The sequence below is a fragment of the Amphiprion ocellaris genome, chromosome 3, assembly GCF_022539595.1.
Source record: "Amphiprion ocellaris isolate individual 3 ecotype Okinawa chromosome 3, ASM2253959v1, whole genome shotgun sequence".
NCBI lineage: Eukaryota > Metazoa > Chordata > Actinopteri > Pomacentridae > Amphiprion > Amphiprion ocellaris.
The window spans coordinates 13,054,444-13,066,997 of NC_072768.1; the positions used below are offsets into that span (position 1 = coordinate 13,054,444).

Here is a 12,554-nt window from a genome sequence, read left to right on the forward strand (position 1 = left end):
CTGTTCCTACTGAAATGTAGTGATTGTGATTTTTTTTTTTTTAATGATCACAAAACATTATGGTAAAACCCACAGCCAGTATGGCAGTATAGTCAGTATTGCTATATGATGACTTTATGTGTTGATATGTTCAAACTATGTAGTAAACTGACTAGCAGATTAGCCCCCCACCCATAGTGGCTACTCAGCTACTCCTTTTGGTCACGTGTGGCCTACAGAGAGTCAGTCTTTGTGTTAAGCTAACCAGCTGCTGACTGCAACTTCATATTTACTGTGCAGATATTAGAGTAATATCAGTTTTCTCATGTGACTCTTGACCAAAAAGTGACCAGTTATACATCCAAACTGCCTGCTCCTTTAAATAGAGCCTCTATACTTCCATATATGTTGGATACACCTTGTATTTCCAGGGTGTGTGTGTGCATTTGAAAGTTTCTAACCTTGAAAAGGTTTTTTAGGAAGGGGTGCTTTTATTCTTTGTTAGACATGGTGCTGACAAGTATGTTGCACACCCTCTCGCCTGCATGGGATCTTGATGGAAATCTCTGGTTCTCTGTTCACACACAAACAGACGCACACACACATATACACTTTGCACTTCCCGACTTTGAGAGCTGTCAGCAGAGCAACAGCGGCTGTTTCAGGACTCTGGACAGTTCCTCCACAGAGACCTGCAGGGTGTTCCATGCTCTCACCTCCCCCAAGTCTGACTGGGGACACCAAGACTGAGTCCGGTACTGAGATTTGCCACATCCAGACCGTGTGTGTGTGTGTGTGTGTGTGTGTGTGTGTGTGTGTGTGTGTGTGTGTGTGTGTGTGTGTGTGTGTGTGTGTGTGTGTGTGTGTGTGTGTGTGTGTGTGTGTGTGTGTGTGTGTGTGTGTGTGTGTGTGTGTGTGTGTGTGTGTGTGTGTGCGCGCGCGCACAGATGAGTCCACGGAGTCACCCAGCCCTTCCCCCACATACGCATATCATCCACCCAGAGCCATTCTATCTGTATGGAAATTTGGGCTCCACAGCTGGAATCCCACAAAGCACTGTCATCTACTAATAGTTATTATCGCTTTGGCCTGCTCCCTCACAAAAACCCTGCAATACAAGCACATCGCATCTTTATGGTAATGCCCTACAATACAGCCCCAAGCTATGGTGCATAGACCTTTGTTATCATTACGATAATTCCCATTCTCACTTGACTCCTCATTACACTATTGAAACTGCTCGGGGTTGGATACTGACAAATTCCTGCATCTTCCTTTATTACGCTGTAGCATACAGTGATAGTACACAAAACTTAAAATCCCTAAATTTACAAGCAGTCAGTATAATGACAATTAAGTTCAAGAGTTGTTGCTGTTTAGGAACAGTCGAGAGATCTGTGTGCAGCAATATTAGTGCTCATTTGAATTTGGCTGTAGATGAGGATGAATAATGAAATAAGGTGATTTTATACTGACTTTCCCTGCAATTGGATAATGTCAGTTTGATCACATTGTGTTTTTTTAATCAAGTTGTAAATAAAAACTAGCAAAATTAGTTAACATTGGATTTTATGTAGATATTTTCTTTGTTAGGGTTGTTTCCAAGAATGGTGATTAAACATAAAGTTTTAATAAGATGAGTTATTTCAATTAGTATTCTACATAGATGAAGAGTTTTCTTTAAAGTGGCAAGATATGAAATGCATTTTAATGCATTATGGACAAACTAAGCATATTTCCTGTGTATTTTAGCACATATTCGCTATACTAAAATACTGCAGACGCAATTTTATTCATTTATTTCACGTTTGTTTTTGTTTTGAGGGAGATTTTTTTTTTTTTTGCCCAGACCAGAAAAATGAAGGAAATGCTTTTTTCTCTGCCATCAGGATCAGGTATTCTGTTTTCTGACCTCTCTATATCTTCAGTCATGTAACACATTGTCTTCAGTGTAAGCTTTAGTAATATGTTACATGGAGTTGTGCTACACTTAGTCCTGTTACTGTGCTATAAATAAACCTTTGAATCCCCACAATGTAAAAATTCTTCTCTGATGAGTCCATTCTGAAAATGAAGGTTTTCTAGTTGTTGTTTTTTTTTCCAACAACAGAAGAGCAGGTGATTTTCTATACATTTCTTCCACGATGAGCATCAGGTCAGCTCTACATTACAAGCAAAGCTCAGGGAGACATGGCAGCTCGTGTCCTTGCTTCTCTCCATGAATGCCCACACAAGGCCTCTGGATTGCACAAAAAAGTAATTGCGAAGTGATTGGCACAGCTTGTCCCGTGCAGCCTGTGTCCCACACTTGAAGGCTCTCCTCGGAGCACCCTCATTGTCACACAGCCTTTTAGCACCTTTGTTCCTTCCTTCCCCCAGGACCTCACAGCTCACCATTGGCAGATGAGTCCCTGTCTGTGACAAAAGGGTCCCTGTGCTCAGCCTCATTTGATGCAGTGATGAACTCCCCCCCTTCACTCACACTCCTCTCTCTCTCTCTCTCTCTCTCTCACACACACACACACACACACACACACACACACACACACACACACACACACACACACACTGCACACCACCTCCTGTGAGAAGAAATGTTCCGTTTAGCGATGGAGGATGTGGGGGTCAGGACCCAGGGGTGGGCTTTTAGGAGACAAATAAACATCAGAGCAGGAGAGGGGTGATGTCTTGTTTACACATTAGCAACCATTTAGCAAGTCTCACTGTTTTCACCGCGTCTCTCCGGTGGCCTCTCAAACAGCTGATCTTTCTCTTTTGTTGTCCTTCCAGTTCAAATCACCTCAGCAGTCTAAACTTGATCTCGACTAGAATCTGCGCAGCTCCAACTGATAAATCTGTGCCTCACGTTTCTCTTTTTAAGAAATGACTCACCCACTCATAGAGAGCAAACTGGAGAGATCCAGAATAATTAGCCTGCAGCACTTTTTTTCCTTCCAGTGATTGTCATTGAACAGTCTCTCCACATTTTCCTCTTCCACTGTTAATTTTTGTGATCAGGAAAACACACACTCACACACACACTCACAAACTGCATCTTTCTAATACCATCTAATGAGGTGATGACCAACCACTTCTTATAATTGCTTCAGTCTCCTTTTAATTTTCAAGCTTATTAATCATATGTAGAGTTATTTAAGAATGCATAAATTAATCTTAGATTAAAAAGCCTATCAAAGCCTCAAAACAATTAAAGAGTAAGGTAAGATTTCCCCTGGGCTGGCACTTTTATTTTAATAGAGTGTTCAGGTGATTATCATACTTTGATGCAGCACTGTGATTAATGCAGACACACTTTTAAATGAGCTGTTCTCTCCTGCACACAAAAAAAGGTAGAATAAGCAGGAGCCTGATAATGACCTCACTGACTTGTTTGGTTACTTTTCTCATTTCCTCGCCTGTACTGTGCGCAGGTTTGTTTGGAAACGCACTTGTTACACACCACTTGCTGCAGTGAATGTTACACTTTGTGTGACTGTTGGAAAATATGGGCTCCAAATAAATCTGTAGTATTGATGGGTTGTGGTGAAGAAATTTACGGATTTTTGCAGTGATTTGAGCACGAATTTAGAGCTCATTTCGCTGCGTTTGGATTCCTTCACAAAATCAAAAACTGGAATTTACGTGATAGCCACGACAATTAAGAGGTTTATCTTGATGCGTTTCACAGACTTTAAGTGATCTATTATTAAACATATTTCCACCAAATTCAGTTGCTCTTTTGTTTGTGGCGTTCAAAATTTATTTCCATTAAAGATTCATGTAATATTTTAAAATTGAACTCAATTAGAACCTATGCACCCTGTGTACTTAATTTAATATACAAAAAATGAATTAATTAAAGTCATTATTTCGCCCTGATATTAGGTTTTCCTCTTCCAATTTTAAATGTGATGCGACAAAAACAATAATAAATTCGATCTTCTTCTTCTTCTTCTTCTTCTTCTTCTTATTATTATTATTATTATTATTATTATTATTATTATTATTATTATTATTATTATTATTGAATGCCTCCCATATAAGGTGCATCTGATTTTCATACAATGAGAGGATAATTCCGGACTTATTGCCACTATTGCTGCTCAGCTCTGTCCCACTGAAGGACCAACAGCACCGTGTCCTGTTTCCTTCATCAATATTACATCAGTGTCTGTCGCTGCGCGTGTGTCCCGTGAAAATGATGAACCCACACCTTTAATTGACTTCTAAAAGTGAAATATCCGCCGATCATGGCGCAAAGATCCACGTTTTTTCTTTCTGTCTGGTCCTTTTTCTCTCAGCCTGAGTGAGGAAAAATAAAAACTAAGCGCAGATCACAGAGTGCCCTTTCAGAGCAGCTGCTTATTGTCACAACGCGTGCAGGCCGGAGAGCTTGTAAAACGGTGAATCAATCCGTGGGAACCCAGCACATGATGGAGGCCTGCGCGCCGCATTCAGGCTCCATGAACACAACAATGTGTCGGTGGGTCCCTGCTGTTTTAGCGGAATGCCAAATCCCACTGCAGCCCCATCCATGCATAATGCCAATAACGCTGCGTTTTGCAACAGGAAAGAAGTGCAAAAGAATTAATTAAGGGCAATATGGCAACACAGCATCCTACAGAATAATGGCATATTAAGGTGTAATTTATTTAAACACATAGGCTCACTGTTTACTTTGGATAAAATGTTTGAATTTTAAAAATTGCATCCCTTTATCCATCCAGACTTCCGGGCTGCTAGAAGACCAAAACGGTCTGATCCAAGCATCTTCACTGCTCATGAATCCATAGTTAATGCAGACTGCCTGTGTGAGTGGGAGTGCCTTGCCATAAGTTTTGCCGTCACTTGATTGCTGTCGTTGTCGTGAAGGGGGCTGTACTACAGTCTGCCTGCCATGTGGACGCTGCTGCTGCTGGTGGCGCAACACAAACCGTCCGCACTCACACCGGGAGCGGAGCAGAGAGGCGGCAGCAGAGGAGGACAGGAGCAGAGAAACAGGAGGGAGGCGGTGCCGCGCGCGCAAAACTGCGTCCTAAAGCCAACATCTCCTCCACTTTCTTCCATCGCTCCGACGTTCACTTGATCACAGCTTTGTCGAGGAGAGCTGCGCGGACGTTAAAGGTGAGTTTGTGTGTTTTTTAAACGATTCGTGCGCATACAGCTTGGAATTAAAACATGATAGAACATGCTGAAGGTTTAGGGAAATGTAATTCATTTAAGGTGAAGTTTGTGCATGATATTTATTATCCATTATGTAAGGATTTATCTATAGGTATGTAAAAGTCATTTAACTTTATTAAAACGCAGGCCTGCAGGAGACTTGTCCTCCAACTAAGAGCTATAGTAAAGCTTTATTATGAGGCTCTATTTTGGGCTCTTCTTCATTTGACTCATATCAAACGTCATCTCTGCAGCTTCCAGGCCTCCAAGGATGGACTCCATACCTGCGGGGCGAGACTCCAGCTCCTCGCCAAGCTCCAAACAAGAACTTTCCTACCCGACCACCAACTTGAAGCCCAACCAGGTCGGGGAGACGGTGCTGTACGGAATACCCATCGTGTCTTTGGTGATAGATGGCCAGGAGAGACTTTGCCTTGCACAGATATCTAACACCTTGTTGAAGAATTACAGCTATAACGAGATCCACAACCGGCGTGTTGCGCTGGGGATCACCTGCGTCCAGTGCACTCCTGTCCAGCTGGAGATCCTGCGCAGAGCCGGTGCGATGCCCATCTCCTCCAGGCGCTGCGGGATGATCACTAAACGCGAGGCCGAGAGACTCTGTAAGTCGTTTCTAGGAGCTCATTCGCCTCCTAAACTTCCCGAGAATTTTGCTTTTGACGTGTCCCACGAGTGCGCCTGGGGGAGTCGAGGCAACTTCATCCCGGCCAGATACAACAGCTCCAGAGCCAAGTGCATCAAGTGCTCCTACTGCAACATGTATTTTTCCCCCAATAAATTCATATTTCACTCACATCGCACGCCAGAGTCCAAGTACACGCAGCCAGATGCGGCTAACTTTAATTCTTGGAGGCGACATCTGAAATTAACAGATAAAGGCGGTCAGACAGATATACTACACGCGTGGGAAGATGTGAAGGCCATGTTCAACGGAGGCAGTCGCAAGAGGACGCTGCCCGGCAGTGGGTCAGAATCCAGCTCTCCCTTAAAATCACATGGACCCAGCCGACCCCGAGAATCACCCGAGGTACCTGCAAAGATTCTCAGCTGCGAGGACAGCCGGGGCGGGATGGCGAGCACCCGCAGTTACCCGGTGATCCCGGTGCCCAGTAAAGGCTTTGGGATGCTGCAGAAGATCCCTCCGCCGCTCTTCCCTCATCCGTACGGGTTCCCAGCGTTCGGCCTGTGCCAGAAGAAAGACGACGGTATGATGGGCGAGCAGAGCAAAGCCGCCCTGCCGGGTGTCCTGTGGCCCGGTACCAAGGACAGCGCCTACCACTCCTTCCCCATGTTCTGGCCCGCGGCGGGCGCGCTGCCGATGCCTCCGTACCCGCAGACTCCGCACAAACCCCCTCCAGAGCTGCTGTGTCCCCCAAGACAGACTGACATGGACATTTCTGAGCACAGCGACCGGAGCACCAACACCTCTAAAGACAGCGTGGTTGACAACGACCGCTGCTCCAGCACCCAGTCCATGCGTAACGAAGACGACAAGTCCGGAGACGAGGGGAGGCCGCTGGAGGGGATGACCCTGCCGCCCCGGAAGATCACCTACGTCTCCGCGTTCAGACCCGTCATTAAAGACGCAGACTGCATCGCCAAACTGTACGGCAACAGGAGCGCGTACAACGGGTGTCGCACTGGTTATTTATCGCCCGATTTTTTAAGCGAGAGCTCGAGCTACCGGTCCATGTCCCCGTGCGTGGACAGCGAGGGCGAGCCGGACGTGGACGTGGAGACAAACAAAACACCGGAGGAGGAGGAGGAGGACTCCCGGCCTCTGTCCTCGGTGTGTCCTCGGACTCCTCCCGGTTTGGCGCACAGCGTTTCACCAAACGACTCCGACTCCAAAGGCATGCAGGAGAGCGTGGCCGTGGATTCCCAGAAAATGAGCCTCCACGTGGCCCAGTCTTCTGACAGAGAACTGCAGAACAAGCAGTTATCAGAGACCCACATAGCTGCGTCTTTCACTGAAGTGAGTGACTTCTGACAGAGAAACACTGGCCATAATACGAGCTGTAATATTCCCCTCGAGTTTTCTGCAAGTGCGCTTCTTTTTTCTTGGCCTGTGTGTACTTTTTTACGCAGATAAATGTTTCCTTGTGGGGGAATTTGTGTTTCATTGAAACAGTGTAACAGCGACAACAAAACAGCTTGTCCACATCCCTTAGAAAAAAATATCATTCCTTTAAATAAAAATAATACATTCCAACATAGAGTATATTTTTAATTATTATTACTGATTTTAAATTTTATTTTCTGCCAAGCCTCAAAGAAGTGGTGGTTGTTTCTCCTGTAGGTTTACACAGCGGAGAGGAGTGAGCTGCAACAAAGGAGCAGTCCGTATCAGTTCAGACCTGCCAATTACCTGACTGGAGCTCTAACAACAAATGGTTAGATGTTTTTCCTCTGCTTTTGTTTTAAACATTTAGCTGCCAAAAAATGAAATAAAATAAAGTCGAAAAAGGGGAGAAAACAATTACTTCGATTTATTTTCTCTTAAGATGAGAGTGCGAGTAAAGAAGAGCCGTCTTCCACAGTGGAGGAGATCGAAACGAAATCTTTTAATGAACAAAGCAGCGAGGAGAACCAGCGAGAGCAGGACGAGGGTAAGTCAGAGAGAAGACAGAGGATTTTTCTGTGTTTTTGCCTCTGTATTGAGAGATACAGGTTTATTGTTTTTGCATATACAAATAGCTTATTTCATTTATTTTGTATGTATTCAGGCGAGGACGCACCAGCCAGAGCTTTGCCATCACAAAGAGAGATACAAAGTCTGGCAAAAGGTAAGACAGACAAAATGATGGGCAGATTATTATTATTATTATTATTATTATTATTATTATTATTATTATTATTATTATTATTATTATTATTATTATTATTATATACAGTTCAATATAGTTTTACGCACGTTGTCCTATTTAACATAATAAAACCAACCGTTTTTATTTATTTTTTTTTAAAATTACTATTAGGTATTAGATGGTTTTCTTGCACTGACTTTTAATTTTACAAACCAAACGAATTTTCAGCGTCCTGTCTCTCATCTCCAGCCATTTTTTTTAAAGCCCTGAGGCCAAACCCTTGTAAACCAGTGTTTCAGAGCCACAGCGACCTTTAATTAACCGTCACTTGCAAAAGCTGAAACACTTTCTCACCTAACTTTACTAAATGAAACAACACCTCTATTTTTTCTCCATTTTCTGTATTTTCCCTAAACATGAGGGAGGATTCGGTTCCTCTTTTCTTTTTTCTTATTTTCTTTTTTTACCTGCAGGCCCAGGAAGACCTGCTCTGATTGTCAGTGTGCATGATAATGATGATGATGTGCTCATCACTGTCATTAAAAATAGAAAAGTGTCCTAGATGGAGGCTGATCCAAAGGCCTGTGTCTTTTTCTCCTCCAACATCCTCTATTTTTTCTGCCTTTTAGAGGAACTGCAGAAGCAGCTGTTAGAGCAAGTTGAGCTGAGGAAAAAGCTGGAACGTGAATTTCAAAACTTGAAAGGTAAGCTCAATTCTGCCAAACTCTTTTTTTCTCCTCAATATTTTGGCTTTTCATCACAGCAGCAGTGATTTTATTCACAAAAGACTCTCAAAAGTCTTTCTGGTGTGTGTGAAGTGCTCCTCCTGTTTGAGAGTCAGACCAAAACATGACCCACGCTTTGGCTAAATCCTACTCAATAGTGCTGTGTATGTGCTGGAGTGAATCCCAAAATATCAGCTGTATTTTTATCTATTGCAGTTTATTTGCAATACTGATGCAGTGCAAACACATAGTTTGTTTTAAATATATGTGGATGTACAGGATTTTTTCTTTAAAAAAAGTCACTTTGAGAATTTATTCAACTGAAATATCGAAATTGATATAAAGCTGTTTAGAAAATGCCAGAATTCCCATCTGCAGTGCATACATTAAGACCATATGTGACACTAAAATCTCCAGACTGATGCTGTAAAGATCATAATTCTTAAATTGAAACATGCCCAGCAGAAGCAGCTGGAAATATGAGGTGCATAATCAGGTGAATATCATCTGAAATACAGATAAAACACCACTCACATTTTGACTAATGTACTGTTTTTAACTGATAATAAATACCTTTAACCTTCTCTACAGAATGATCAAAAAATTCTCACTCACTCGGCTCTTTGTTCAGCACTGTTCCTGCTGTTTGAATAGCAGTAGCAGCCCTCAATATATTTTAAAAATAGGTAAATAAATGTTTATTTAATTGTGCAAAATCTGAGAACTCCAGGTAGGAAAAATAAGGGACTTGTGTGAAGGTGGTGAAGTGAAATTGTTTAGCTCCTGTGCATATAATCCTGTTTGGTTTTCGTCAGTTTTGGGTATTAATAAACCTTAAACAGTGCTGCATTTATTTTGTGCGAAATCACACATTTTAATTGATAAATAAATTCAGAACAACAAATTTTAAAAAACTAACATAAAATATGCATATTGTTAGGTTTCTTTGTAGCTTTTTATCAATGCTTTCCTCACCTTTTTATGTTGTTTCTAGCAAATACAGTGTCTGCAAGTGTGATCTAATTTCATAGAGACGTGTTTTTGTGAAATGTAAAGCTGTGTGGTAAAGCTCTGGACGCTTAAAACACCAAATATAATATTTTATGCACTTACTGGTAATCATTTTAGAGGCGGATGGTATTATTTGGTGACAAGACAGGAAAACCAGTTTTTCTGTAATATTAATGTTAACACTTATTCCACATTTTTATTCCCAGTAAATGCACCCTATGATGCCAAAGACGTGTGTTGTCTGCTAACAGGAGTATTCAAATATTAGGAAAAGCACCATGAATACAGCAACAAGCAAAATGTCTCAACAGGCCCACATAAGACATATATTTATATTTTTTTAATATGATATTAAAGGAGATACTCTTCTAAATATTTTTATTTACACTTAGCTTAACCTCCCATTGCCCAATTCATCCTAAATATGGTAAAACAAAAGCAATAATATTAAGTTTTATAAATGTAGTTAAATAACCGTTATTTTTTATATATATATTACTATTTCTAATCTGCATTATACAACATGAATAGAAATATTTTCACTCAATGGTGTTAAACTGTGCTTTGCTGCAAATTGGAGCCTTGATTTGTGGCTTTATCTTGACAATAGCGCCCTCTATTGGCTGATTAAAGCCCAATCAGGTTAAAATGAACGTTGAACATTTTCACATCGAAGTGTTCATGAAAGATAAAGTTTATGGGAAAGATTTGCAAACCTCATCAGAGAGTAAATTATAGTAACTTTTGTTAGTAACTTAGGGGATAAAGTAGGCAAAAACGAAGGCTCACTTCTTCACTGATCCAAATCTGTACCTTCCACTTGTTCCTCAGATAATTTTCAGGATCAGATGAAGAGGGAGCTGTCCTACAGGGAGGAGATGGTTCAGCAGCTTCACATCGTCAGAGGTGAGAAAAATAAAGCAGCGGAATCAGCATCGCTCTGACATGACTTCACTTTTGTTTTTATGACATATTTTCCGCATATATTACTGCATAAATACGGCTTGTGTGCTCAGTTTGTTTGGATTATCTGTAGGGTGTAATTTTGTCACAATCAGATTTTTGTTCTCCGCATTTTTGTTTGGGAGTTATGTGATAAATAGGTTGGAAAAAAAAGAAATATAACGTTATGAATACAGCATTGTACGCGTCTGATCCTGCCTCTCATGCAACTTCATGAAACTTAATGTAATCATTTCATGCAATAAGTGAGATAAAGGTAATTTTTAGGCAGGATGATGTACAAACGACATTTCTACACCCAGAGACTCTCAGACACATTAACCGTGAGACAATATGTTAAAATAAAACGTCTCCAAACGTGTTTAACGCCATTTTTTTCGCACACTTGAATCATTTTATCATTTTCCTGTGCCACTCAAACATCCCTGATGCCTCAAAGTACAGTAAAAAAAATTTTGCGGACTGTTTCCTTTCCTACAGGACTTTTTTTTACGCACACACACGTACACTATTGATGGTTTTATCTCCTTCTTCTCAGAAGCTCACGACGCTTTGCACCATTTCTCCTGTAAGATGTTAACTCCTCGCCACTGCAGCGGCTCCTGCTCCTTCAAATCTCCTCTGCTTCCTCCATGAACCACATATTTGCACGACAGAGCAACAAAGGACACATCCGCAGCTTCTGTCCGACGCCCTGTGGAAAGGAAAGCCTCCGCGGACACTCTGAGGAATCCAGCTCGAAGTAGATAAACTGTAATTAACTGTAATATTTTAAAGAGTGTGCATCTTCACCCCCCTCAGCATTTATGTAACCATCTGGCATCCGGTGACATTTGTTTTCCTGAAATTATACCATTGATTCTATTTATTATTTGTGGCAAAGTGCAATGACAATGTATGTATGTTGTAATGGTGGGTTGTTCTTTTTATTTTTGTTGTTGTTGTCAGCAATAGCAGCTTTGATTAGCCAATTCATTCAATAATATCCTTCCAGTGATGTAAATAAGCCTACGACTTTTGCTGTGTTCTCCTTCTGTGCAGGCCAGTAGCTTACTTTGGATGTTATGCACTTTAAACGAGAGATGGGACGAACATAAAAACCCTGCATCGACATAGGCCTACAATCTGTTTATTTGTAGCAGTCAAACCACACCTGTTTCTTTTGTTTTTTTTTGGTTTTTTTTGGAAGACTTGAAAAACAGAATAAGTTAGTGGGCGAAATTAGTGCATCTGCGACCTTGTAAGTAGCGACATATTCTATTAAGAGTAGCCTATTTGTCCTTGTAATATTTGTTTTCATCGCTGATTAATAAATCATTTTATTAAAAGAAATGTGATTACTTGCCCTCAGTGTGGTCTACAGACACAACTCGCCTCTTATATGTTTGTTTTTGATTCATAAATCAATCTAACGGCTATGATCCCATGACTAGTGGCCTGTATTAATATAACTCCTATTTTCGCCATTTATCTTTGGAGAATTTGCTCTATTTGTTCTTTCAGCTTTCACCTCTATGTGTTGAATGACTGAAGCAATGCATGCTCATTTTAGATTGGCACAAAAAAAGAATATGATATCCGTTAGAAAACAATTTTCTCTTTTTAGTTAATTGATTGTCTTGAAAAGCCAATCTCAAGTTCGTACAGCCCAAGGGACATCTTAAAATGATCAGTTATCTTCAAATATTTTTAATATTCAGTGATAAGATAGAAGTGACAAAAATGCAAAGATGTTAAATGAGTAAATAAATGACTTTGTAATAATTAAAATAGCTGGTCATTCATTCTAAGCCAGTTTATTAATAAATATTCAATGAGTTGTTTCAGCAACAAATATAAATAAAAAGCAGAATCACTACTTTGCGTCTTGAATCTAGTCAAGCAG

At 41.0% G+C, this 12,554-nt stretch overlaps 1 protein-coding gene across 2 annotated transcripts; it reads left to right on the top strand.

The window, feature by feature from the left end:
• Window positions 1–4,033: 4,033 nt before the first annotated feature.
• skor1b (SKI family transcriptional corepressor 1b) lies at window positions 4,034–12,439 on the top strand. Of its 2 annotated transcripts, none has more exons than XM_023277225.3 (8): window positions 4,034–5,103; window positions 5,397–7,138; window positions 7,463–7,556; window positions 7,668–7,772; window positions 7,890–7,949; window positions 8,600–8,674; window positions 10,538–10,612; window positions 11,211–12,439. In XM_023277225.3, exons 2-8 carry the CDS (start codon window positions 5,414–5,416, stop codon window positions 11,303–11,305), a joined length of 2,229 nt encoding a protein of 742 aa, XP_023132993.1. In that variant the 5' UTR covers window positions 4,034–5,103; window positions 5,397–5,413; the 3' UTR covers window positions 11,306–12,439. The 2 variants fall into 2 exon arrangements, with proteins under 2 accessions (XP_023132993.1, XP_023132992.1); XM_023277224.3 differs by having other exon boundaries at window positions 4,035–5,103; window positions 11,208–12,439.
• Window positions 12,440–12,554: the final 115 nt, after the last annotated feature.